This window comes from Aspergillus udagawae (genome assembly GCF_001078395.1).
Source record: "Aspergillus udagawae IFM 46973 DNA, scaffold_4, whole genome shotgun sequence".
NCBI lineage: Eukaryota > Fungi > Ascomycota > Eurotiomycetes > Eurotiales > Aspergillaceae > Aspergillus > Aspergillus udagawae.
In genome coordinates this window covers 3290342-3316392 of record NW_025091267.1, presented here as the reverse complement: position 1 = coordinate 3316392, position 26051 = coordinate 3290342, and the positions used below count along the sequence as shown (strand labels likewise).

At 49.7% G+C, this 26051-nt stretch overlaps 10 protein-coding genes across 10 annotated transcripts; 4 read left to right on the top strand and 6 right to left on the bottom strand.

Annotated features, from left to right (window-relative positions):
- Positions 1 to 1464: 1464 nt before the first annotated feature.
- Positions 1465 to 2936, top strand: Aud_006526 (putative integral membrane protein; the record flags this gene model as incomplete). The annotated part of the gene is made up of 6 exons (XM_043291425.1): positions 1465 to 1633; positions 1687 to 1706; positions 1771 to 1807; positions 1857 to 1924; positions 1989 to 2461; positions 2585 to 2936. 6 exons carry the CDS (start codon positions 1465 to 1467, stop codon positions 2934 to 2936), a joined length of 1119 nt encoding a protein of 372 aa, XP_043147360.1.
- An 849-nt stretch (positions 2937 to 3785) lies between these two features.
- On the top strand, positions 3786 to 4783 carry Aud_006525 (uncharacterized protein; the record flags this gene model as incomplete). The annotated part of the gene is made up of 4 exons (XM_043291424.1): positions 3786 to 3840; positions 3907 to 4160; positions 4261 to 4464; positions 4517 to 4783. 4 exons carry the CDS (start codon positions 3786 to 3788, stop codon positions 4781 to 4783), a joined length of 780 nt encoding a protein of 259 aa, XP_043147359.1.
- A 49-nt stretch (positions 4784 to 4832) lies between these two features.
- On the bottom strand, positions 4833 to 7428 carry Aud_006524 (putative C6 transcription factor; the record flags this gene model as incomplete). Its single annotated transcript, XM_043291423.1, has 8 exons — positions 4833 to 5343; positions 5403 to 5644; positions 5705 to 6136; positions 6194 to 6492; positions 6548 to 7023; positions 7075 to 7196; positions 7282 to 7305; positions 7357 to 7428. 8 exons carry the CDS (start codon positions 7426 to 7428, stop codon positions 4833 to 4835), a joined length of 2178 nt encoding a protein of 725 aa, XP_043147358.1.
- A 907-nt stretch (positions 7429 to 8335) lies between these two features.
- Aud_006523 (uncharacterized protein) lies at positions 8336 to 10285 on the bottom strand (the record flags this gene model as incomplete). The annotated part of the gene is made up of 1 exon (XM_043291422.1): positions 8336 to 10285. One exon carries the CDS (start codon positions 10283 to 10285, stop codon positions 8336 to 8338), a length of 1950 nt encoding a protein of 649 aa, XP_043147357.1.
- Positions 10286 to 11345: 1060 nt separating this feature from the next.
- Aud_006522 (uncharacterized protein) lies at positions 11346 to 12497 on the top strand (the record flags this gene model as incomplete). The annotated part of the gene is made up of 1 exon (XM_043291421.1): positions 11346 to 12497. One exon carries the CDS (start codon positions 11346 to 11348, stop codon positions 12495 to 12497), a length of 1152 nt encoding a protein of 383 aa, XP_043147356.1.
- A 241-nt stretch (positions 12498 to 12738) lies between these two features.
- Aud_006521 (SNARE domain protein) lies at positions 12739 to 13643 on the top strand (the record flags this gene model as incomplete). The annotated part of the gene is made up of 3 exons (XM_043291420.1): positions 12739 to 12773; positions 12835 to 13481; positions 13567 to 13643. The coding sequence occupies 3 exons, from the start codon at positions 12739 to 12741 to the stop codon at positions 13641 to 13643; spliced, it is 759 nt and encodes a 252-aa protein (XP_043147355.1).
- An 81-nt stretch (positions 13644 to 13724) lies between these two features.
- Positions 13725 to 14920, bottom strand: Aud_006520 (histone chaperone napB; the record flags this gene model as incomplete). The annotated part of the gene is made up of 3 exons (XM_043291419.1): positions 13725 to 13837; positions 13891 to 14715; positions 14797 to 14920. The coding sequence occupies 3 exons, from the start codon at positions 14918 to 14920 to the stop codon at positions 13725 to 13727; spliced, it is 1062 nt and encodes a 353-aa protein (XP_043147354.1).
- A 1756-nt stretch (positions 14921 to 16676) lies between these two features.
- Aud_006519 (NmrA family NAD(P)-binding protein) lies at positions 16677 to 17799 on the bottom strand (the record flags this gene model as incomplete). The annotated part of the gene is made up of 2 exons (XM_043291418.1): positions 16677 to 17091; positions 17156 to 17799. The coding sequence occupies 2 exons, from the start codon at positions 17797 to 17799 to the stop codon at positions 16677 to 16679; spliced, it is 1059 nt and encodes a 352-aa protein (XP_043147353.1).
- Positions 17800 to 21349: 3550 nt separating this feature from the next.
- Positions 21350 to 23136, bottom strand: Aud_006518 (putative lysophospholipase; the record flags this gene model as incomplete). Its single annotated transcript, XM_043291417.1, has 3 exons — positions 21350 to 21688; positions 21743 to 22107; positions 22158 to 23136. 3 exons carry the CDS (start codon positions 23134 to 23136, stop codon positions 21350 to 21352), a joined length of 1683 nt encoding a protein of 560 aa, XP_043147352.1.
- Positions 23137 to 24344: 1208 nt separating this feature from the next.
- Aud_006517 (putative choline transport protein Ctr) lies at positions 24345 to 26044 on the bottom strand (the record flags this gene model as incomplete). The annotated part of the gene is made up of 3 exons (XM_043291416.1): positions 24345 to 24481; positions 24541 to 25478; positions 25554 to 26044. 3 exons carry the CDS (start codon positions 26042 to 26044, stop codon positions 24345 to 24347), a joined length of 1566 nt encoding a protein of 521 aa, XP_043147351.1.
- Positions 26045 to 26051: the final 7 nt, after the last annotated feature.

The following is a 26051-nucleotide window of genomic DNA, read 5'->3' as shown; positions in this document are numbered from 1 at the left end:
TAGGAAAAGAACGCGCCCTTGAAGCGGCGCGGTGGCGGCAAGTGGGCTCCGATCCCCGCTATGGGGCAAGCTAGTAACAAAGACTGCCCTATTGTGGGCCTTAGAAAACATCCTCTGTAATGATATTAAGTAACAGAGGTATGAAGATTGCATGATAATGCCTTTGTCGGTGCTACATCGATGATCATCGTCTTGGTCTCATTTTCTTTTCTTCCTTTTTTCCTCTTTTCTTTTGTTTGTCTTTTGCTTTCTTTGGGGTGGGGGCCGGAAGGGGTGGCTGCTGGTGGCGTTTTTTCTTCTTTGAATTGGCTGCCATCGGCCCATGCTTTGCACGGTTGCACCTTTGCTACCATGGTTCTGCTATCTCGATGAACCATCTAAATGCCATAGCATAGATCTCAGCTCAAATGCATGGACCCTTCAAACCGGGAATATATCTTCTGGATGGGATCGGATCTCCTGTAAGAGTGAAGTTCGATACTGTAGGACGAAGCCCAGGCTGAATGAAATTGACTTTTCTCAGTCATTTCCACGATTGCTTAGCACTGCTTCGAGCAATAAATGATACCCAATCAATCTTTCTACGTTGATAGCCTGGAAGTTGCTTCGACTCTTCTCGGCGGAAAAGCCCGTCCCGTCTGTCTAGGCAGTCTTCGCCGACTAGATAGTCTGAGACCGGCCGAGTCCTGTCCAAATATTGAGTGCCAGACGGGAATAATACCGCCTTCCTATGTGGACTTCATTAGATGGTTCTTTGGTAAGTCAAACGCCCTGCCGTATACGGCATACGGTCAAAGCTCCAACTTCTCATGGCATAGTTCAGTATGCTCATGTCTGACAGAAGGTAGATAAATCTCGTCCCTGCTGTCCCTGCTGGCAGAATACTTGTTTCCATCCTCCTGTAGAGATTTACAAGTCGGTAGGAACCCTGACAGACTGTGGAGAACTCATTTAATTTTGTCAAATATAAGTGTATCATTACACTAAACCCCCACCTCAGGTTTGACGTATAAACTAGATCAACACAGTATTTCCACTTCCCTGATCATCAATTCCTTCATGTATTATCGTATGCCCGAACTGCAGGGACCATTCCAGCTAGTTTCTGTAGGAACAAGCCAAGGGCTTCCGTGTCATCGTTGATCGTCAAGTCTACCGTTCTGGTGGTGCTCAACAGTAGATGTCTCTCCCGATGGTCAGGGGTGTGGAGCTAGGAACTGCCAAATCGATCTTGAAGAATGGAGAATCGACAGAGGCAACGCTCTTAGATGATAGTCTAGCGCATCCCTCATAGGTGAATTGTAGACCACTGTTCTGTTTCATACAAATATCACTCATATGTGATCCGTCAGGTCATATATCCCTTTTTGATGTTCTTTCTTTTCCGCGCTCAAGATTTCCTTAATCAGAGCCAGAACTAGATATCGTATCTCTTATTAAGTGTACCCTGGGGGAGCCATTACTATGGCTCTCGCAGCGATGCTTGAGCGAGATGTTGGCAATTCCGTGGACAGGACGGCGCAGAATTGGAATACAGCGACTCAGATACTATGCATTGTGGCCATGACTATATTCTTTGGTTTGCGCGTCTACACTCGAATGTACATTCTCCACGGTTTCGGGAGGGAAGACTGTGCGTGGTCAATAATTGCTTAACCAAATGTGAGAATACTGACCGTGATACAGGGACTTGCATGGGCGCTTGGGTATACAATTTCCCCGAAAATTCGCTTATGATTTTATCCATACTGACGTGGGTGGGAGAGATAGTTCCTTGGAGTCATGTACTCTATCATCGCCCTCATCAGTTAGTATTTGAATTTCATATTGGGACTCTGGCAGCTAACAGTTCGCAGTGGGACATTACGGAGGTGGACTGCACCAGGATGATGTGCCAAACTCCGACCTGATCCCTTTTCATAAGGTCTGGTTGCTTGCCCCATCTCTCGTACCTGATTCAATTCAGTCCCTGACCTCAACCACTGTAGACCGTTTACGTGACAATGGTCATGTACGGACCCACGGCATTCCTGACCAAAATATCACTCCTCTGGATCATGACCAGGGTATTCAGCCCCTACCGCAAAGCAGTGCTCTTCATCTACGTCTTCCTAGTAATTATGCTGCTCTACTACATCCCCGCCGTCATCGTCAAGATCCGCATCTGCAACCCGATTGCGAAATTCTGGGACGACAGCACCCACGGCACCTGCCTGGACCAGTCGGCAATTATCCTCGCCGACGCAGTCGTCAGCGTCGTCAGCGACATGATCATCCTCATCCTGCCGCTCCCGCTGACTCTGACTCTGCAAATGTCCATGCGAAAGAAGCTGCGCGTGATGGGCATCCTCGGCGCCGGAGGCCTCGCCTGCGCATCCAGCATAGTCCGTCTCATCCTCATTCTCAAAACCGGCCAGTCCAAGGACGGGACTTATTCGTTTATGCGGATCAATATGTTTGGGTGCGTTTTCGTCGACACTTTTTTTTTTTTTTTTTTTTTTTTTTTCCCTTCGCTCTGCTTCTTTTCCCGACATACCACACAAGCACCAGGCAACAAGCACTAACAAGCGATTTCTTCTCGCAGAAACGCCGAAATCGCCATTGGCGTCATCTGCGCCTGTCTCCCAGCCCTCTCTGCTCTGCTCAGCCGGGTCCTCCACGAATACTCCAGCAACAAAGCAACGCATACCTCCACGCATGAACTCAGCAAAGTAACGAAGCAGAGCCGGACGGACAGGAGACTCAGCCGCGGCAAACACCAGATGAGTTACTTGGATACCGCGTCCGATCAGGAAATTCTCATGCACAATGCGCAGGGGGACCCTAAGATCGAGACGTCGATTCGGGGGGATACGTCGTCGCGTCGGATCGTGCCGTCGGAGGCCACGGGTATCATGAAGACGGTGGATGTGTCGACGTCGGTGACGACTCACTAAGCGTCCGTCGATGACGACGACAGGCGTTGACTTTTTCGGGGACGTAAGGAGGTACAGCAGGCTTCACATTGGTTAATATTGGCTACGCGGATGATACCCTCACCATCTTTATTCTTTCTTTCTCCCTTCTACCGATGAACATTCCTTACGGGCATGTACTTATTCTATACACGAGGATTGAACATACTTTGGAAATGAAATAGTTAATAATGACTCCTGCTGCGCCTGCCCAAAAGTAAGGATACTGGAATACCAAAGACTGGTCCGAAGACTAATCCAATTCGTATGGAGGTTGTTCTTTACTTCGGAATAATCTCCGATTTCGATGCAGATCGGATAATCAAGCTTCTGCACACCTGTGAGACGACTGATATAAACTATACAAACCACAGACTGGGAGAAATGGTATGTTTCAGTCCGACATTAGTTCTTAATCATTGTTGTAAAGCCAGCTATGGAGTAACTCCGGTAGGTGTTACGGCCATCCTCCGGGGAATGAATGTATGAAGAAATACCCCGCAGGATTGGCATTGTTTGTGTCGTTATCTCGACACATTTAACTGCGACCAAGACCAAGACCAATACCACTTTGAATTCGTACATGTAGATTCGAACATCTGTGGATCTGATGGGGTTGGATCACCCAAGGGAGAAAGGAATGCAGATGGCAAATGCTAGGATGGGCACGACTCGGCAATCGGCATTGCACCGCGATGTCTCCGCACAGGTTGACCCCTCTTTACTTTAGGCTTTAGGTATATAAATGTCCCCTTGTCTTCCCCTTGGTTATACGCGAGATACGCTGTACGACTGTTAATCTATCTCAGTTTAAGATACGCTGCGATCAAAATGACCAAAGCTCCGGTTGGCACCCGTCTTCAGGGCAAGGTTGCCATTGTAACAGGTATCCCTTAGGTTCCTTCAAAGCATCAATGCAATACCGTGAAGTTTGTGACGTCTCGTTAACCAGGCATAGGAGGAGGCTCGGGCTTCGGCGCGGCCATCTCTCGGCGCTTCGGTGAGGAGGGCGCCAAGGTCATTCTCGCCGATATCAATGTCGAGAACGGAGAGAAGACCGCCGCACTAAATCCAGAGAACCTGCTCTTCCACAAGATGGACGTCACGAGCGCTTCGGACTGGGACGAGGTCATGGACCTTGCCTTTGCCAAGTTTGGTCGGTTGGATGTGCTGGTCAACAATGCCGGAACCACATACCGAAATAAGGTGCGGACTACCAGATGAACAACTGTTTGCCTGTACCCGACGGGGGATGCCAGTGTGAATCCTATTGAGGTGCCCCCTAGCTGACGTCTGTGCCCTACAGCCCACTTTGGAAGTCACCGAGGAGGAGTGGGAACGTGTGTTTAATGTCAATGTTCGGAGCATCTTCCTTGCATCGAAAGTATTGATGGGGCGGTTGATCCAGCAGGGCCAAGGAGGTTCTATGATTAACATCTCCTCCACTGGAGCCTCGAGGCCACGGCCGGGATTGGTGTGGTACAATGCATCCAAGGGTGCTGTTTCCAATGTACGGCTCCCATCCTTGACTTTTGTTGAACTCTACCAGCTGACAACCATAGGCCACCAAAGGGCTTGCAGCTGAGTACGGCCCCCACAATATCCGCGTCAACACAGTCAGTCCCCTCCTGTCTGGCACGGGTCTGTTTTCCATGTTCACCGGCATGGAGGACACGCCTGAGAATCGTGAAAAGTTTATCGGGAATGTGCCCCTCGGCCGGTTGACCGACCCAGATGATGTGGCGAATATGTGCTTGTACCTTGCGAGTGATGAGGGCAGTTTCATCAACGGCACGGAGATGATTGTCGACGGTGGCAAGTGTATCTGATCTCAAGTGAATCATCTCGGTCCGACAAACTTCGTCTGCGGTCCCATTTTCAAGAGTAAGGCCATGTAGCCGGATCCCATAGTGACATGTCTTCTTCCAACAGTCCCATCATATGCTGGTTTCCAGAAAACCAGCTTCCCAGTTGTGTCTGTGGTATGACACCGCCCGGAAGGTCTTGTCCTCCCATACTGTTCTCAAGTACAGGCATAGATCTTGCTGCCAGAGAATCTGAGGCAGCAGTATTCCAACGGGAACCGCCGACTCCTGATGCAGGGGCCAAGCCAAGAGCACTCAGATATGTATCAAACTCCTGGCCCACAGACACTAGGTCCTGGTTCTCCTGTATTTGGGCCTGTGCTCTCGCCTCTACATATAGCCTCGCAACGTTGCTGAGGACTTGACAAAGGCTATGTAGTTTCGTGATTGCCTCGGAAAGGAAACAGTTCGGTGCAAGTAAGGAAACAAAGTCTTCTAGTCTCGCGAGATCGTCTCGAGAGGAAGCCTCAATGACGTGGCAAAAGAGAACTATGAATGGGACAAAGGGGGAGTAGAGAATGGACCTGAAGAATCATCAGGAAACGGACATCCAATTCATCGAGACAAGACAAGACACACTCACCAATGCAGATATGAGCATTTGGTAGCCTCGCTACTTTCCCTCAAACTTGTCATGCAAACCTGATGCGACTCCAATGCAGCCCGTGCCGTCTCTATGCATTCGGGAACAAAAGTGGTGGTGGATTCTCCTGATGCAGGAATCGCTCTGTATATTAAAGTCAATATGGCCAACCTGCTGACTTCATCCGATTTAATCAAGAAGCCTTCAATTTCCGATACAGGACGAGACGAGCTTTCGAGCTTCTGTGATCCGTCAATCAAAAAGCTTCCCCTGCGGTAACTTGATCTCCACTGGATGCCTACCCTGAATGGCTCCATGACGGCTACTTCCATCTCCGACGCCAATTGACGAGCACAAAAAACCCTTTCGCGTTCCGGTCCACTTAGAGCCGCCGGACTGTATAGCTGCTCGTAGACTTTTCCTTGAATCTCGGCGACTTTCACCCATAGATGATACATTGTTCTCCAAGGTTCGTCGGCCTTGTACCCTCCTAAATCCTCAGGGATGGTAACATCATAATCCTGTATAGATGATGCACGCCCCAGCCTGAGTGAAAGACCCTTGTCGAGACAGTAAACACACAAAAAGAGCGAAAGCGCTTTTTCTTTCTCTTTGTCGCTATACTGGTTCATCGATGAACTCCGGTGATATCCAAGATTCTGACACAGCCGAGCTGCATTTGACGTCAGCGTCCAGGCAAACGAAGGTTTTGATATTTCAGTGGCATGAATAGCCTAAGAGAAGGAACGGTTAGTTGAATTGGTTGAGAAAGGAAGGAGCGAATAGCCTACTCCCAAGGTAAGCGCTTCAATTGACTCCGGTCTTGCCGGCATCAACAACGTCAAGGTTGCTAGCACGGTTTCAAAATTTTTCCGACAAAGTTGGATGTACTTCTGGTAACCATCCCGAATCTGTGGACTTTCTGCAAGGAAGCTATACTCAAGAAAAATGTGATACAAACCGCAATTGGCTACCATGAAAGTGGCGTCAGAGTAATCTTCTGTTGCAAAATACACTTCGCGGCATTTCTGGATAAAGTCATCGACACTGAGGAAAGGAAAGTAGCATGCGAAGGCAAAAGGAAGATTTTCTAGTTATGCGTCAACCTCGGCCACTCTTATCAGGAAAAGCTTACAGACAAGTACCTTTTATCTGGCGCAAAATTGGCAGAACCACCTCAACCGGGGGCATGACCAGATCTCGCAAGTTCGAGACCCGACCACCTTTCTGATTCGGCAACGGAGCGTCTTTCAATGAAGACCCAGGTGGATGACTCTGCATGTTCACAATCTGCCTGAGCGCCGTGAGGGCTGCATTAATTTTCGGGGTAGAGACTTGAGGCGTGCTTTGCGAAACGACGGTTTCTAGAAACGCACTTGCGTAGGCGGAATGAGCCGCGAGGGATGAGTTGCCCTCAAACCCAGTGGCAGACTCATGTTCTAACGCGGCTGTGGTATTGGGGGCAAACCCAGACGTATCTGGAGTCATTTGCTTCGAGACAGGAGTCGCGTGGCAGCAGAGTTCAGCAGTAGTGGGATTGCGAGCAAGGCTAGATCTCAACTCAAGAAGGACTTCTTCAATGTTGCCTAGACGTTCTTCGATAAGATCGATCTTCTTCTCGCTGTAGCAAGTCAGACTAGAGCACTGACAGGGTCAAGTGCTTCCTACTTACTATTGGCTGGAAATTAGAACCCGCCTCCGATCCTCCTTGGGTTTCTGCCCTGCACCTGTTGAGCGGCAGACGATTCGTGCACTGCGACAATTCGAGCATGGCGATCTCTTATCGCAGCGTACCTGTCGACAGTACGGATGGTTAATTCAAAAAGAGCAATGTAATGCGACCCCAAGTGCTCAGGCATCAATTCCACTGTCAGCATACCTTTCTGAGACGGCATTGGTCACACTGCAGCTTGTCAGCAACATGCCAATCCCTTGTATACTGCCTTGCACTCACCGCGCGCTTGTTGAGAAGCTCCTTACTGTCACCTTCGGCTCCCTCGGCCTCCATTCGTTGCTTGTCAGCCATATCGACTTCTAGAGAGACTAGTATCTTCGTCGGCACTCGGCACTGTATGAGATAAAATAGTCTTGTTATTGTCAAATGTGAATTGTGTTGCCTGGGGTGTTCGGAGGACTGTGGCGTCGGAACCCGCGGACTCCGATAGAGCCGGCACCCGGTCAAGACGTCACTTGGATTACTACGTACCTGTCTTCTTGGAGTAACCACTCTATAACGGAGCCCATTATTCTTAAAAACGATCACTCTGGACGGAATTTACCATGTCAACTGCTGAAAACATATCAAACATATCATCACTGAGGTTGATAGCGAATTTATGCGAGGACATAAATACACAACTTGATTGCTCTTCGGCCGGCCATAAACTGAATTGTTCGATCAGCCAAAGCTCTTATTCAAAGGCCACGTTCCATCGACCGCAGTCACTCTGAATGTGGGGACAATTGACACAAGTATCTCGAGTAATAACCCATCGGAAGGGAAGAAGAAGCATCCGTTTGCTCCTTTCCTCGTTAATGCATTGGTATATGGTCTCAAAAGAACTGTATCGCACTCTATGTCTATACAAAGTCATCAATCGTGACTCTCTCCTCCTTCCATATAAATGACAAAATAAAGACAGGAGACCCCTAGCCTGCTGTCGCTCTGTTGGGTTTCCCAGCAAATGCAAAGTCTATCCTATGTATCCTCACGGTATTGTACGCGCATCCGGCTGTTTTGAGGGGCTCGTCACTTTTCCATGCTTCGTGCCTGGTCCAGGTTACGATGACAACACCGAATATGCGTCATGGATGGCAATGCGACCGCTGCCATGCTAGATGGATGACCGTGAGTTGCTGTCATCCCAGTGCCTCGCGGCGAATCGTCAAAGCGCGTATGCATCATGACTTCTGCAAAAGAACAGGTCACGGAATCATTTCTTAATTCCGATCACGGCGAGATTCCTAGGGCTCTCGCTGTATTCGAAAACTGGCTCAACCCAACAATCTTTGACGGAGTCATGCTCACGCAGGAATAGCCACCTGTCCACGACGATGAGGGCTTCGACGAGTGCTGAACTGTAAGCCATCAGAGCCCAAGTGACGCTAAGATGCTTCTTTCGGGGCCAATATTCCGCTTCATAGCGCTTCACTTCTTCCTCTGTAAGGCCGGCCATCCCTGCCTTGACCTTCTCTCCATTGTGCGGGTCCTTGCTGAGCTTTGCTATTGCAGCATGAACGTATGCAGAAAATGACGTAAAGGCGGCCTTTCGCAACGAACCGACAATCAAAGGATTTCCTACCGCATCAGGACCGCCAGTCTCCAAACCATAGAGATCCGTCGGGTTAACAGGTTTCTCTACCACGCCACGGTCGACAAAAATGCGCTGGAGAAGGGCTCGGTAGAAGTGTCGCGTGAAGAACGCTTCGCTATCTTCTCTGCCCCAGTTGTAGGGTGCTTGCAGAGACATCGAACGTGCGGTGATATTCAGTTTCACGCCAGTCCCACTGACATGTTTATACGATTCCAGACGTTTCGACATTGGGAACCCATGAGGATCATACGCACAGGCATCTTGAGTCAAGCGGGGATGTTGAGTCCGGAGGATGGGGACCTTGTATGTGGCCGGGCCCAGCCTCTCAGTCACCAAGTTATAGCAGCATCCGATCATTGCGATAGCTTTGACAGATGGGTTGAGAACTAACGATCTGACACCATGGTGAAGGAGGTTACCACATGAATGAAGGGAAATGACCATGACGTTAGCGTCATCTGCTTTACCCTCGGACCTCGACTTTCGGTCAACGACGGAGGCTTGGGAGTCTTGGGTCTCCAAAGATCGAGATTTGATCACATCCTTTATTAGGGGTTCCAGGTATCCATCTTTGATCTCGTGCTCAATGTAATCCATGGCTCCTTTGAGCGCAGGTTCATCGTCTTTCTTGCCCACAAATTTCTTGGGTGGCCCATTCTTGTAAGGGCTAGTTCCCCACTCGTCCGGTTGGATATCAATGTCCAGCAAAACATTGAAAACCGTGCTATCTTCCCCATCATCAGCGCCAGGCTCGGTGGAAGCATCATTAGCTACGTTTTCAACTACCTCCACCTCAGGAGTGGATGGCGTCGTATCCTGATCATCCTCCAAGCCCTTGCGGTTCCTCCTGCCATTGGTCTTGTAGACGATTCTCTTCTGCTTCTTCGCCAGTTTTGCATGAATATCCATGCCCTTCGCGCCACTGATAAACTGGTGTTTGCGCTCGATTGCAATTATATGCCTGTTGTAAGGAGGGCTTGCCAGCGTCCGTCCAAGGTAGTTCTGGCCTGATCCGAAGTCAACGATGTGCGATATATCCTCGCCCCTTTCTTCGGCAACGGTGTCACATAGATCGTTAACGTATTTGGAAAAGTGCGCAACCTCGTGATATTTCTTTTGATTCATTCCCACCGCAAGATGGTGAGGTAGCGACACCTTGCCAGGCTGTCTTGATGTGAAATCTCTTCCCAGACTGAGACGACGGATCTGATGAATGTATTCCAGGAGGTCGGCTGGAGGGAGAGGCTGCCCTCTCCAACGAGCATCTGCATCCTGACTCGTTTCACTTTCAGCAAACTTGCGACTCTGCTGCAACAGCAGCGGTATATCTTCTCTCAACAACAGGTCTAGTATATCTTGAATTTCGTGCTTCTCGAAGAATGTCCGCCAATGCAGTGGGAGAAGTGAATTGTACAAGTCGGGTTCGCGAGTCAGAAAGTCCAATATATGTACACCCCCGCACACATGGATGAATAGCTCAGATGAGGTCGCAAAGGACAGGAGGGCGTCAACGTAAGTGTCAGGATTACTCCACTCCTCGGGGAGTGGGAGCGGTCGTGGGCGCGACATGCGTGCGCTGAATAGGGAAATAGAAGTCGGATGCAGATCGCTATGGATGTCGCATAGCTCTCACGAACCGCCAACTAACTCCGATTGAGTTTGCAGCCTTCTTTTTTGACTTGATGATTTGGAGATGGAGAAATTGCGGGGAACATTTGCAACTTTTCCAGAAATTTTCTGCCTGAGGGGAAATCACCGATTGGGTTTAGGCCGAGAGAAGTTTAATCGGCACTATGGAGATAGTTCGTCCACCAGCAGACAGCTGACTCCGATATCTTCCAAGCCAGTTTGCCATCGGTCTCATTATCATAATGTCTTTTACAAAGCTGAGAATCCAACGTACTCCGTACCCTAAGTATCCCCTTCTCACTCACAGTAGCGCCTGCTCCGGGGCTTGTTCCCGCCAAGCCACTTTGACAACTAATTGGTGTACTACTGAGTCTGTCAGGCGATAATTGTTGTCAAACTGTTGATCCTACTCTGTATGTTGATCATATTGGAAGTGCTAGCACTTTAGCTTTCAGTCTCGATGTTCCCTCTGCTCCGTGTGTTATTGCAAGGGAGCCGTGGCATTGATGGATCCCGTTACGAGGATCTGTTCGTTGTCATGGCGTGTGGCCTGGCCCAGATGCGCTTCTCTGAAGAGAACTGAGTTTCCCCACGGGAAAGGCCTACTGTCTGCAAAAGTGCGGGTAAGGGTCAGCTTTGATTTTAAGTTCTCACTTTGAAAGTTGACCAGTCAAGCTGTGATCGTCTGACGACCCGCATAACATACCCAATCCTTCCTACAGACACATAACAGCCAAGACGATACTCAAGTAACTCAACGCGTCACACCGTTCATGACCATTTGCCCAAATATACTGTACACATCAACTCAATATCCCCTTGCTGCAAGGAGGGCCAATGTGCTTGGCCACAGTGGATACAATTGCAAATCTTGAACAACCATGTTAGATCTTGGGCACCTACATAAGGGGACTTCAGTGTCAAGCTAAGATATGACTTTGTAGTCTCTTCTCTTGCCTTGGGATTGAGAAAACTAAAGCATTGTGCTAATCTTGCAAACATGCAGCAGAATGCGGATGCGGAAATGCTCACAACAAAGGTGTTATTCGGCCGTGTCGCCGATGTATTATTCCAAATCATCATAAACGGAGACATAAGCGCGGTCTTAAACCTCCGCCTTGTCAACAAATCGACATATGAGACGATTGGATCACTCGAGCCGCATATCTGCCGCTGGTTCATGCGCCTGCACAATATCATTGCCTTTGCTCCTCTTATCACACTGAATTCGCAGACAGGCGGTCAGCGACCTGTCACAGTGTACACACTCCCAAGATTCATTTACCGTCAACATACTGCAAGTCAATTAGCCCGGCGTATCATTCCCTCTGTATGGGGCCCATACATTGATAACGGAAATCCTGAGATGGATTACAATGCTGAATTGAAACTCGCACAAACACTGGAACGGGGAATACACGTGCTGTTTCACTTTGCGGATGCGTCCCATGATACAGAGATGCCGCAAGTGGAAGATGGGGAAAAATCGGCTATCCATGGTCCTGGGCGGCGTCTAGTACTGACTTGGGCATCGGACTTGTACGACGACCTCCTAGAGCATATGAACCAATCGATGACTTCTGATAAGAATTTCGACCATATCTACACAGTGTTGGAATGGGGACATGTGGAAGCGGAGATCGGCAGAAAAAGGCTTCGCTTGAGGAGCTATCTTGACGAACAGAATGAAGTTGATTTTCACACTGCTCTACGAATGCTGCGGGAGCTCATGGAGCGCATGCTTCTTGGACACGGCCCGAAGGATTGGTACCGCGATGCAAAGAACGAATACAGCTTGATCTCTTGGTTCATTCTGAAGCAATCACCCAGAAAGTTAGCGAAGCTTTTTCTAAGTCCTCAAGACGAATGTTGTCATCTGGATGACAAGACTGGTGATGCTGACGTCAGAGAGTGTCGCTTTGCGGATCCCTTGGACAGTTACTGGGAGGAGTGGAAGAACGACCTGGAGCTGCGATGTCGCGATTGCGACTGTAGACGCCGCGTCCGGAGCTGGAGCGTGAAGCCGGCATTGATTGACGCTCGGGGGCGAGAATTCAACCGAGCAGCGGAGAAGTATCTAAAGGAGATGTGGAGTCAAAGACATATTGGCCTCCATCATGCTTTTACCATGGGTTACTTGAATACATTCTGACACGTTGGTCACAGATACTACCTAGTTATCTCGCTGCGAGTCGATGGCAATTGGAGGAGAGATGTCACGTGAAGATGTCCGACTTACCGCCGAACCAACCGTATCCAGCTATCTGGACTGGTGTCAATAACTCAAGCTCATCTAAACACGACGTCAAATAATATCTTTTGAACTAGCAAGCGGCCTACATTGCTCTACTTAGACTTTATTTGTGCCTTTACCATATACCTATATTTGCAATATGGATAGTGCAGACCCTTTCCTTCAAGTACAAGCGTAAGCCTTACCACCTTGCCCGCTTTAGGGGACTCGGCATCTAACAATTCGCCGACTATAGAGACGTCCTGTCGACGCTGCAATCCAGCAGGCCCCTTTTCTCCTCATACCTCCGTATCAGATCTCTCGCCAAATCACCATCAAATCCAGAACTCCAACAAGCCCGCTCAGAGCTCGAGGCTACGCTGACAGATCTAACGGCGGATCTGGATGATCTCGTCGAGAGTGTCCGCGCAATCGAGCAAGACCCGTACCGGTATGGCCTCGAAATTGAGGAAGTCGCACGCCGACGAAAGTTAGTGGATGAGGTCGGAGATGAGGTCGAGAAGATGAGAGAGGAGTTGCAGAGGGTCGTCACAACTGCCGACACAGCTGGCGGTACCCGGGGAGCTACAGGTTCTGCGTCGGGACTGCCCAATCCGGCCGACTTTGATAATGTCTTGTCACCCTCTGCGGATGATCGGGGGGATGATTACTACGCTTCTCTTGAGCAGCAGCGGCAGATGGAGCTGATGCATGAACAAGATGAACAGCTGGACGGGGTATTTCGGACTGTGGGCAACCTACGACAACAGGCAGATGATATGGGGAGAGAGCTGGAAGAGCAGGCAGTCATGATCGACGAGGTGGATACATTGGCTGATAGGGTTGGGGGCAAGTTGAGCAACGGGATGTCACGGATAAAGCACATCGTGCGAAAGAACGAAGGTAAGTGTGTACTCGATCTGTTCGTCAAGCGATGTCCCGCAGAACGTAGTCAAAAGCAGCCAACTAATCATTTTTGGTTCATTAGATACAATGTCTTCATTCTGCATCGCGGCTCTCATCTTCGTCCTGGTGCTACTACTAATTTTGGTAATCGCATTGTGATTAGAGATCAGATATCCACCCATGGGCACGAAAGTAACGAAATGCCATTTTTACTTCAAGAATCAAAGCTGGACGACGGATTTAAACCTTGGCCTTCTTGCGGGGCCGAGAGTTGTCTTCCTCCTCCTCCTCCTCCTCTTCGAGTTCATCTTCGTCGAATTCGGAGTAATCATCCCCAATCTCAAAGGATTGTCCTGAAATCGAGTCAGTTTCACGATCGCATCATCTTTGCAGCGGAGCGCCTTACCATAATACTTGTGAGCGTTGGGCCACAGGTCCTCAGCGAGAGCGATCGCAAGATCCTCGCCGTCAGGGAAGATCTCGATCTCATCGAAGGAGTCTTCCTCGTCGTCCTCCTCGTCATCGTCATCCTCCTCATCGTCGAATTTCTCTCCCTTAAGGGCCCTCTCGAATCGCTCATCATCCTCCTTATTGGCTTCCTTGGACTCTTCGGCGGAGACAACATTGCCGCGATAACCAAAGAACCCGAAGAAGCTGGTTCCGGCAGGAGTGGGGAAGTCTTCCTCGTCCTCCTCGTTATCTTCCATGGCAGCGGCCTCGAGCTCCTCCATCTTCTTGGCGAGCTTTTCAAACTCGGGGAGCTTCTTGCGGTCGCCACCCTTCTTCTCGGCCTCGGCCAGATCGCAGGCAGCATCGAGCAGTCCCTTGGTCAAATCCATGCCTTCCTTCCAGTTGATGCGGACTGGCTCAGAGACGAGACCTTCCCATGTCCTGCGCTTGCCCTTGGGAGTCTTGGTGATCTTCTTGCGCCAGTAGAACTCCTTGACCAGCTTTTCGTTTTCGAAGAAGGGGTTCTCCTCGCCGGTGCGGAACACAAAGGTGAAACGAAGGCTTCGGGGTTCGCCATTGCCCTTCTCGTCGACCTCGAATCTCTCGACAGTGAGATCCTTCAGGGCAGAGCCCAGAACAGCGGCGTCGGAGTGCTGGATGTATTCGTCGATCTCGGCGGGGGCGTGGGAGAGGACACGAACCCAGAAGTCGTCCTGGACCTTGGAGATGATTTCGCTACGCTTCTCCCACAGAGGGCGGTTCTCAACGGTGGATCGGCGCACTAAACGCGTCAGGATTCATGTTCTCATATGAGGTGGACGAGTAACACCCCAGGGCAAGAAGAACGACGAGGGCAACTTACAGCGCTCGGTCTCAGCGCGGATAAATCTCTGCTCCAGGAGCGCAAACTCCCGCGCAACTTCCATCGGGATCTCAGGCATCTCAACGCGCTCAGAGAGCGACTTCTGACCGTTTTCGGCAGCCATGATGACCGATAAGGATGGGGAGCGATAAGCTAGGAGAAAAGGGGTGATGAAGGAGAACTGTGAGCGAGATGGGGTATAGGGGTATAAAGCAATCAATTGAGCAGATTATGAAGATCAAGCAGGTGAGGAATCAGTTGAGGATGGGATAAGTAAAAATTTGGAGAAGAAGGGGTAAAAAAATTTCTGCTAAGGTAAGGTAACGCCGAGCAGACGGGCAATCGCAATAATTCCTGTCCCGTCCTCGACTCGGCGGACGGCCGCTTTAGGGTCAGGTGATGTCACCACTGGAGCTGTTCCTGACTAAGGGACAGAGCCAATCAGAGGTACTCATGGCTACCTCATATTTAGATGAGAAGAATGTGAGGAATGTTACGTTATCCAAGTCATACTACTCTGTATACCTCTCTATCTCTCTTCTAATCCCGAAGATCGAGTCCAAGTGGATTCAGCTGGACATCAACATAATGCCCTGGTACACACACAGGAACACATCCCATCTGCACGAGAGTCGGTCTGCCTGAGATTCATCTAGACTTACTCTGCTTTGAGCAATAGCAACAAGACTCAACCATAGCACTCATCAGACTACCCAAAATACAAGTCCAAAAACAAGAAGACTCGTCGTACTAACTCCTGTCTAGTCGACTCACCCATCACTTGTACAAACTAGAGAAGTACTATACAAACACAACGTCCAAGGTGTCTCATCCCATGAACAGGGAGATAGACCTGTACTTAACTCGAGATTATTATTACTAAACGCCACACCGCACGCAATGATCGACATTGAAAAAAGAAATGAGGCAACACTGTACCTGACTAGACTATCACTCATGGATCTTAGACGGGCGTTGCTTTTTCGCTTATCTTGACTACGTTACAGTGACGCTACAGATAAGCACCTTGCTTACTTGATCTAGATCTTGCGGGGAAATGCGCCGTGGGCTAAGTCGTCTTGAACTGGGGCAGGCTAGGCCTCCGGGTTATGGTATTCTACTGTTCGTGATGTAAATGCATGGAGGAAGTATTTGAAGTTTAGATTGAAGGGAAAGATTCAGCCGTGAGCTATCTGAGGCCAAAGTGAGAATAAGTCAAAGGTTGACTGAGAATGAAGAGTACAATCAACTGAAGAGCCACAATAGCCACCAAGATGAGATTTTGGTTACCAAACTCCAGAGGGGAATATAGTACTTAATAGAAGGACAAGAACTTTTTGTGGCAGATCGTAACCGCAACCATATCTGCGGTCGACTTTTCATGAGTCGGTCATAGCGCAGGGGAAGAACATTAAATAGAGAAAGAGAGTTCGTGACATCCATTTGCATCCAAGCACACAGTCAGTGAGGGCTCTCAGCACGCTTATAAGCTGGGCGCAACGCTGCATTACTGTGTGCATGGCTCATGTTATGAGAGTCTCCAAGAAATAGATGAAAACCCGTTCGCCAGCAATGCGGTTGAAAATAAATCGTGAAAGCGGGTAAAAGGCGACGATGATGATTAAGAGGAGGTGAGAAGGAGAGAGAGAGATAAGGACGGGGCACAGCGTCGTTTAGCGGCAATAGACGATGCAACCTCCGTATCGAGCCAATCGGGTCTCATACAGTCGCCTCGGGGTATATATTTTTCCTATTAGCTGATGACAGGGATGAGCTCTCACAGGCACCCCGACGGTGTTCCCAACTGCCCAATGATCTTCCAATGCGACAATGTCTGCACGTATGGAGAATTAGAGCAATGACTCAGGTTGCGCTTTGTATCACAACATCCAGTCCAGCCCGTTGGCTTCCTCTTCTACTGGGAACACTTCTCGCGCATATTCCTCCATGTCTCTCCAGCCCTGCCACAGGTGCCGAGCCTCGTCGGTGACTCGAAGGGAGACAACCCCTCCGGGCCCCTGCATCATTCCTGCCCCGGCGCCTTTACCATTGGCAGGCCCCAGCCCCTTGGGCGAACCGGCTGCAGGACGGGAGAACTCGGGTTGAGGGAAATAAGGCGCGTTGTACTGCCCAAAGACCACCTCGATGGCTTCGAGCTGTTCCCTGTATCCGGCAGGAATGTTGACTTTGATTTCAACCTTGGGGACATGAACGTAACGACATGGACGATTCAAAGCGCGCGAGAAAGCTGCGCACACCTGGTTGGGGGATAAGGTCTCGAATGTAAGGGCGATCCTGTGCGACAAAGAACCATCAGCAACTGTCTCCCATGACTGGTGTATTCTCTCGGGTAACCTACCGATGGCCATGCCACTTCTTGGGCCCGTCCTTGAAAATCTGAAGCAGCGCGGGCCCCACGTCGTGTTCGGCGTCTAACCAAGGCAATGGAGTGTCCGGGTCGAATGGCGCATGCCATTCAAAGCTCCCGTCCGGCATGAGCTCCATCTGAAAGAGAGGGTATGGTAGACTTGTGAAGTTGTTGTTGTAAATTCCTGCATACACAAAGGTTGCAGGCAGTCCTAGTTGTCGGACGTAGTTCTCGACGGTGAACTTGGGCGCCCATAAGGGTACGGGAGGCCACGGGCCATGCACCGAGTGATCTGGCATACTGCTGTAGATGTAGTGTTGGATGGTCCCTGCTCGTTTCGCAGCGTCCGCCAGTGCTTTTCCAATCGCGACCTCGTCTCCCATTTGTGATGTTGTGTTGATGAACGCGAGGTTGGCGCCTTGGAACAGGGTGTCCATCAACGCGGTGTTATTGAGCAGCGATCCTTGGAAGAGTGAGACATTGGGGAGTCCCTGCAGCTCCTCCGCTATGATTCCCTTGAGGGAATGGATCTGAGCTCGTACATTGTGACCGACGGCAGATGCGACGCGGATAAGGGAGGCAGCCTGACGGCCCGTCGCATTCACGACGGCAATGGTTTTTCGTTGTTGTGTCATCCGGAGCGCTGATCTCTGAAATGGGACGGGCAACAGTCAGACGGAAGCGAAGAGCTCTTCAAGCCCAAGAACACTGTCGGCTGAAGGGAGATGGGCGAAATAGAGAATGCGGGGTAGAAAGAGGTGGAATGGGAAGCAAGTCGGAGGATCAGGCGTAGGAGGTCTGACCCAGTAGAGTAACGGTGACTCCGGAGATCGGAGACCGCAGAAGATGGTTTGGAGTAGGACTGGAGCGGTTCTGTGAGGAACGAAGGGCCGTATGGTAGTTCTGTGTATGAATGTTGACTCTAAGAGCCTTCAGTCAGTATGTGAAAAGAAAAGGAAATCATCAACCTCAAAGGCGCCGCATCAAAACGAAGATGAGGGCAAGAAAGGGCAAGAAGGGAAAAAAAGTCTCGGTGGGGTAAATGGGCGGAGGAGGAGGAGGGGGCCAGCAGTTGTATAACTAACTAGATAGTTGATAGTGCCTTAGTAGTATGGGCGATGTAGTAATGGCAATCGATTGATGCCCCTCAATGTGGTTCTTGCAACCATAAAATACTGCCGCAATCAGCTGGGCTAATTGTGCAATGAAGATAATAATAGATAACTGTTGTACGTCGCTCCCAAGGTGGTCTTCTCTCTGTCACCAAGGTAGTGATTCTGGTGATGTTGAATCCGTCCAATGCTTACCAGCGCGCAAGCGATTAAGTATACTCCGTAGTTATATCATATTCTTCTACTCCAAAGAATAAAAATCATTAATACCGTAAATTAACTAAGCAAATAATAAAGCACTCAAATGGGTCACGCACTAGGATTGATAGGGAAAAAATCAGCACTCGCAAAAAGACTCCAGACCCCGTGAGCAAAAAGTAGAAAAATTCGAAAATAACAAAAAACTAAATGACGCTGGCCGTGGATCCAGTGCAAAGCGTCTGTTGGTTCCGAGATTCCCAGCCCACTTTTTGATGGACTGATGCAATATAATGTTCTTGTCCTTATTCTTTGTTCTCAAGTAGAAAAGAGATTCTTTGGGAGTAAGTATAGGGGGTTTCTGGCGTAAATGCGGAAATTATTGTTGTAGCACCCACCGGGCCGGTATACTCTGCGATATGTATGGAATTTTGCGAGTGACCGATGCTATCCATCTACAGAATGGATCAGAACTCCGGAGTCTCAGACCCTCCCACTAAGAATAATGCTAGAGAAACTAGTCACTGGTCTGGATTGGGATCGTCTGGGGTTGCCAACAATTATCTACTACTGTTACTAGTAGAAACTTCTGATGAGAACGAAGGAATCACAGAGAATCCTCTGCCATTGTCCCTCACCATCATTTTTCAATGTCATTGTCACCAGTGCCTCCGATTCAGGTCCGAACCACTCAAACTATCGAGTAAGAGAATTGGGCTTCCGGCAGGACCTCATTCACTCCATCTGTCTACTATCTATCTTTGATCTGACAAGATCGAACTTGCCTAAGGTAGCCCCTGATTGAGAAACGTGGGCTGGTATGGTAGCCGCTATGTTGATTTTTCGTACCTAAGAGTGCTAAGTCGAGAGTACCTTACCTATCATTCAAGTAAAAGAATCCACATGGTCCGATTGATCAATGAATCTGGACCCAAGACGGAATGACACTGGCGACAACGCACCGGATGGCAGGTGGGCAGCATGCACAAGACAGGAAATTCAAGTCGACGGTGCATGATCGCAATAACCGCGCTTTGAGGCAGAATTCACCAGAATCAAAGTCTGAGATGCTGGCTGAATCAAGGCAGTGGTGGCACCTGGAGCCATACACGTTCTTTTAATTTACGTAACTCGGGATGCCACTGTGATGCTCAGGGATAATGGCAGAGACATTGCCGGATTTGGAGTTGGAGTAGAGGGGTATCCGTAAATAATATCACTGCTGTGTAGGGCTTGCCATAAAAAATAATAGGTCTTTTGACACTGGCATCATTCATGCGCCAGGGATATATGCTTATAATGTGCATATTTCTTTGATGGTTGTCTGTATTCTGCTGTTCGAGTGATCGACTTGCTGGCCAATCAGAATTCAAGGACTATCCTATGGCGAGTCGTTGGAGACTAATTGCAGATTATTTTGACCTCAACCGCATTGAATTGATATGTGCTAGATATAGTGTATACAGAGTCCTTTGTTCTCCTGCCTGAGAGTAGAAGGCCAACGTCCAAGCTGCAACGTGGGTTGCAAGTTTGGACCCTTGTGATACGCATACTCCATCGATAGCTCAGGCTGACTTTGTCCCTGGTGCTAATTCAACGATTGCGCCAAGAGCTTCTTCCTTCTAACTCTAGGCCTCGCAAGAGCCTAAATAATATCGAACATCATCCAAGAAGGACCAGCAGAATCCCCCTTCCAGAGCACGTTTGTTTCGAGACCCATCCGGCATGCCATCCTGACCCTTCTGGGATAAGCGGACAGCCAATCTTGAGCTGGAATTACCCACGAGGTCACCGTTGCACTTTGCACAGCATCGATTATTGATCCATCAATTGCTGCTTATTATTGATAGGGAAGTATCAAACAACTAGAGTACAGGTGTCTAGCGGATACATAAAAATCCTACGTTATCCCATCGCCCTGGCCCATGGTCAAGTGACAAGTCTAGAGCCTACAGCAGTCGTTCCGGCTCCATTCCGGACTCCGGATTCAAGCTGATTGTTCCCCATCATACTTAATTGCTGCTGGACGGAGTATACGCTGGCAGCTGGCACCTGAAACAAACAACGTGAGCATCATCCCTTATGAGAAAATGACACAATCTTCATCAATTCTGGCTGCTCATCTCGTCATTGACAATTGTCGCATCCCCGAATTCATCATTGCGCATCGGGATCGCACCATGAAGAAATCAATCACGAAATCACCTCAGGTAATATCATTATCGGCACCGATAACATCGTAGAACAGGCTAGTGAGCGTCTAGAAAAATCGTAATCAACCCACATGACATGCCCGATCACCGGTTCTCGAGGTACTCCCACTAGTCCGTCTCTACTGGCCGGTTGGAAAGTGTAAATCGAACTACTTCCTGATGCTGCATTTCCCGAATGCGGGGTACTCCCCGGACAGCACTGAGCTAGCCACTAGACTGAGTAGACTGAAGTGTAAACTGTAAACTGTATCTAGACTATAGGCTTTCGAGAGAGGTAGATCGTATGAGTAGATAGTAGAGAGTTAGTGATGAAGGTTGCAGTTTGCAGAGTGACCGCAACCTTATCAATTCGCCTCTGATGGGGCGATCAGGCTTATCGGCTGGAGATGGCTATCTCCGCGGCTTTTAGTCACTTTTTCGTGTTGTTTTATAAATCCCTCCTTGGACGGTCGACTCTCAGGACAGGACAGATGTGTTCTGGAAGGTCCATCATGCACTAAAGAGGTTATAAGACACTAAGTCCTATAGTTTAATCTAGTTAGATGTCTATAAGTCGTTATGCTGGCTTTATGAGCAGTCACGCCCCTTAATCTAGAGCCAGACAAAAAGGTCAAGTGACTGACCAGTCTATTTCCATAGCGGAGAAGAAATGGTCTAGAAGATCAAGGAGCAGAGCCAGATAGCATCCGACTGGGAATCTCTCGTCGTCCCAGAAGCGCCTCGTCCTCTTCCTCCATCTCGCGGTCGCTAACTTGCCTCGGCCCAATACCAGCTAGACCCCAAACGGCGGGCCTGCGCCGTGCAAGGAGTTCCGCTGCTTGTCGTTCATCGGAATGCAGATGCGCGCCTGACTTGCGCAGCAAGAGGACATGCTCTGATAGCCCGGCATTGGCGGCGAGGAACAGCGGTGTGCGCCCGTTGCGGTTTCGAATATGCACTGACCCTCCCTGCAGCAGAAGGAAGCGAAGAATCTCGACCGACGGAGAGGTTGCGGCGAGGTGCTGCGATTCAAACGTTAGCTCAGTCTCTTCACTCGAAGAATACGGTTTCCATACGATCGGAGTGTTTCCGGAATAATCTGCGTCGTTCAAGATCCAGTGATGCTCGATCTTGAAGATCTCCACCACGCGTTCGAAATCTCCCTGCGCGATCGCGTATCCCAGCATGGTGAGCGTTTGCACCCGCTCCGGAAGCGCACCATCAGGGTGGCGGAACATCGGCTGCGACACTTCAGTCAACTCTCCGCGAAGCGAGACCGACATGGCCTTGGCCACAGACTGGGGTGTGGAATCCGGAAGAGCCAGAAGGTAGGACAGCTTGGTCAGCGCGGCTTCTGTCGTCATATCGAGACCTGCAACGACGCCTGCGCGGGAAAGACTCATTCCCGGTGCATAGACGGGGCTCACGCTGCCGGTCAGGCCTGGTTGTGGTCAGCATCGTTCATAGCAAGGGCCCTGCACGAGAGCTTACATTGAGTGACGTTGACAATGACGATCCCTCTCTTGATCGCATCGGCAAGGACGTTAGTCATGGCATTGTCCTGGCCGTGCGGTGCGTTTCCCGCGCCAAAGGTCTCTAGCACTAATCCTCGGAGTCCTTCAAGCTTCAGCACGGCGTCCACCATCTCCGGCTTGATGCCAGGGAAGATGCGAAGACACGCGACGTGCGTGGTATCCAGATTTGTCTGAATGCTGAAGTGTTCGATATTCTTTGGCCGGTTCACAAGTTCCCAGTTGACGTTGGTGCGCATCGACGTCGTCACCGCCAGCGGCGGGCAGTTGGGCGAGTCGAATGCCGCAAAGTCACTAGCCGCCACCTTGCAGGACCGGTTACCCCTGAAGAGCTTGTTGTTGAAGTACAGACACACTTCTGGGATCACGAAGTGGCCCGCCACAACCAAGGAGCCCAGGAGGTTGTCCGTAGCGTCATTCTGTAGCTCCAGCATCGGAGCCTGTGCTCCCGTAAGAACGACCGTCTTGCCGAGATTCTGGAGCATGAAGCTCAGCGCGGAGCACGTATATGCTAAGCTGTCGGTGCCGTGTAGCACCACAAAGGCATCGAAGAGTGTGTAGTTCTGCTCGATCGTCCGTGCGATCTCGGCCCAACCCTTGGCGTCGATGGAGCTGCTATCCAGTAGCTCCTCGAACTCAAACACTGTGTATCTCACCCGTCGGCCGTACAATGTCTGCGGCGTTCGTAGACTCGGGTGCGGTCTGATCTCTCCCGTTGCATTAACTACAACGTCCATCATCGTGGAGGAGGAGCCATCGTTGAAAGTAGGCACGCGGGCCAGGCACTGTTCCTGGAATCCTCTAGCTGGCACAAACCCTGATGGCGACTGTTTCATGCAAATCGTCCCTCCGGTCATGATAATCAATACTCTGGACTCGGGGACCGAGTCCGCTTGCTCCTCGAGCAACTCGGGAATGGTTGCCTCTGCGGCCGTCATGTTGTCAGACAAGCCCACTTGATGCGTCAAAGAATAACCACAGTTTCTGAAGAACTCTACATGCAAGTTCGCCCTCGGAACTTGTCTGAAAGAGTCTTGATGTTGATTGCTCACGTCACACAAGCGGGACGCCGATTGCGGGGTGACGATATTTGAATCCAGGCACCAAGTTCATTCAGGACATAAGCTTACGAAAAAAAGAACTCAAGTAGCCCTGGATCAGTTCTAGAAACACTCACATCCAGATCATTCTGGGGGAGAATTGGAGTTACTCCAACCAACGGCTGTCCTATTACGTACAGCGACGCATCGAGGTTTCGGTGGTTGGCCGTAAGTAACCAGCACAATGAGCGATTTTTTCGTGTGGTAACCTTAAAGCGCGCCCCACTGTACGATAATCAATTGTCAAAAGACTTAACAGCCCTCAAAATGGAATATTGTTCGCAATAAGACTCATTGACTTTATGACGATCTTAGAAAGAAATTAGAAAGGCAGAATTTACCACTAGATAGTGATGTTTTGGCTTTTGGGTGTTTTACGGGTACGAAGTTAAGCAGTTGGCTGTTGGGCATGGCAATTTAGTTAACTTCTACGACTACAAACATATCAAAATATCTCGGAGATTTTAAGCCATGTAATTCGCTCTGACGAAAGATATATCAATACAGCTATTAAGCTGAGAAAGTCCTCTCTACCGCATCTCACGACTCTTACCAATCATTCACTAGCATCCACGTCGTTGCCTTAGAGCTGAGGCATGATTACTCGTGTACAAATACATATAGCGTTGAGTAGGTAGCGATGTTTCATGGTGATAAGGAGCAACCTCAGGCTCCTAATTTACCAGAAGAGGCATAGCTATCTATTACAGGGTCGTTTGAATTCATCCAGCTTCTTTTTCAACTTCAGTCACCCGCACAGCGTTGTACGCCTCCTTTCATTTCATGGAGATCTAGATCTTTGTTGGGAAAACGGCCAGTTCGTAAGGCCATTTGTCCTCGAATTATGCCGATGACGTCCTCAAATAGTCCATGACTGTAGAGTCATTCCAGGGCTATTGATTCTCTATTTAACACGGTAGGGTATCGTCTATATACATTTGATCCAGACTTGCTCGAGCTCCGGGCCCTCTGGCGCAGTCGAATCCTGCCTCAAGAAACAAGCATGAACGCTATCAAGAATGACAAACCCTCTTTCAACCTCATACTTAGTGCTCCGTTTCCGCTGCCGCTGCATCCTCCAAACAGCTTTGGCTGCCTCGGAAAGATCGTCTGCCTCGAGCGAACCAGTCAGCCAGAACAATAACGACGACGACACCATACACTGCAGAGACATAGTTCATATCTGTCGACGATGTTAGCAAAGGTGTTTACGGTTTGAGTAACGTGAGTGAGAACACTTACTCCCTGTCGTGACTGGCATGGTCGCTGGGAAAGAGTACATGACCAGGCAGAAAACAGTCCAAGCTATGGTGACGATGTTGGCTGCGAAGCCCCATTTACCCAGCCAGAATGGTCCACGCTTGATGTTATTGCGACCACGATACCAGAGGCAGAGAATCGGGCATGAGTACGAGAGATACAGCAATGTGATACATGCCGTCACCATGCTGTTGAACGCAGTAGACGATCCTAAATAGAGCAGACCCAGTACGGCAACGATGAAACAGCTCACACTATGTGCCATCAGTGGCACGTCCAGAGTCTTGTTGACTTGAGCAAGCCACTTGTGGCCTGGCAATCCACGGTCGCGTGCAAACGCCCAGGCAAGACGGGATTGCCATGTATGACAGGCAATCAGACATCCCATGCCTGTGACAAGCAGCAAGGTCTCAAGGACAATAGCGCCAGCCTTGTTCTGGAGAGCCTGGTAGTAAAGTTCCAGAATGGGAACTCCAGTTGCCGTGCTCAAAAGTTTGTTCAAGTCGTTGAGTCCAAAGAACATGGCGATGCAATAGGTCCAGGAAGTGACGAAGCCGATCACTACTGTGGCCATGATCGCAATCGGGATATTCTTCTCGGGGTGAGGTACCTCTTCCGCCAGATGTGTTGCGGAGTCCAGGCAGGCGAAGATCCAGTTCGGGTTGATCAGGCCAACGATAAATGCAATGCCGTCCTGCTTCCATCCCGTGGAATTGACAAAGTGGCCAAAGACGTATGATGCACTGGGGTGAGTCTTGGCACAAGCAGGGACCGTGACCAAGATCACAAGAAAGGAGACCAATGAGATGTACAGGGTGGCCTTTGCTACCAAAGGCAGTGATTTCCCGAAGCAGTTGAACAGGTAGCAGAAGAAGTTGATAATCTCATAAGCCACAACCACATGCCATGGCTTAACCGTACTGAATTGCAGTGTCAGCCCGATGCGCAAGAGACCATTTCGGAAGAGAAGAGGGACCAGGGATAATCAAGCATACAATTCAGGATGACCAAGCTGCCACATGCCAACACCTGCAGACCCAAGACTCAGAGCGACACTGGCACAGGCGAAGATAGCCCCGGCGTAGCCAAACCAGCCCGTGACATAGGACGCAAACCGAGCGTACTTTCTGGGTGCCAGTTCATTTGCCCAGAAGTATTGGCCTCCAGCATTTGGCATGGCACTGGCAAGCTCCGAGAGCGATGAGGCAACACACATGGAAATGAAAGTGATCCACAGCAGACCGTAAACGATGAGGACGGTACCGCCGGAGTTGATACCAGTGATCAAGGACGCCGAGATACCAAACCATGAATTGGACATACAAAACGCAATACCAATGAGAGATATCACACCAAAATTGCGCTGCAGGTCCTGTGAGTAGCCCATCTCAGCAAGTCGAATGGCGTCGGCATCGTCACATCCAGACGAGGTGTCGCTCGATCCCGGCTTGACGCTCGGTTTCTTCTCTAGATCAAAGTTGCTCATTGTTGCA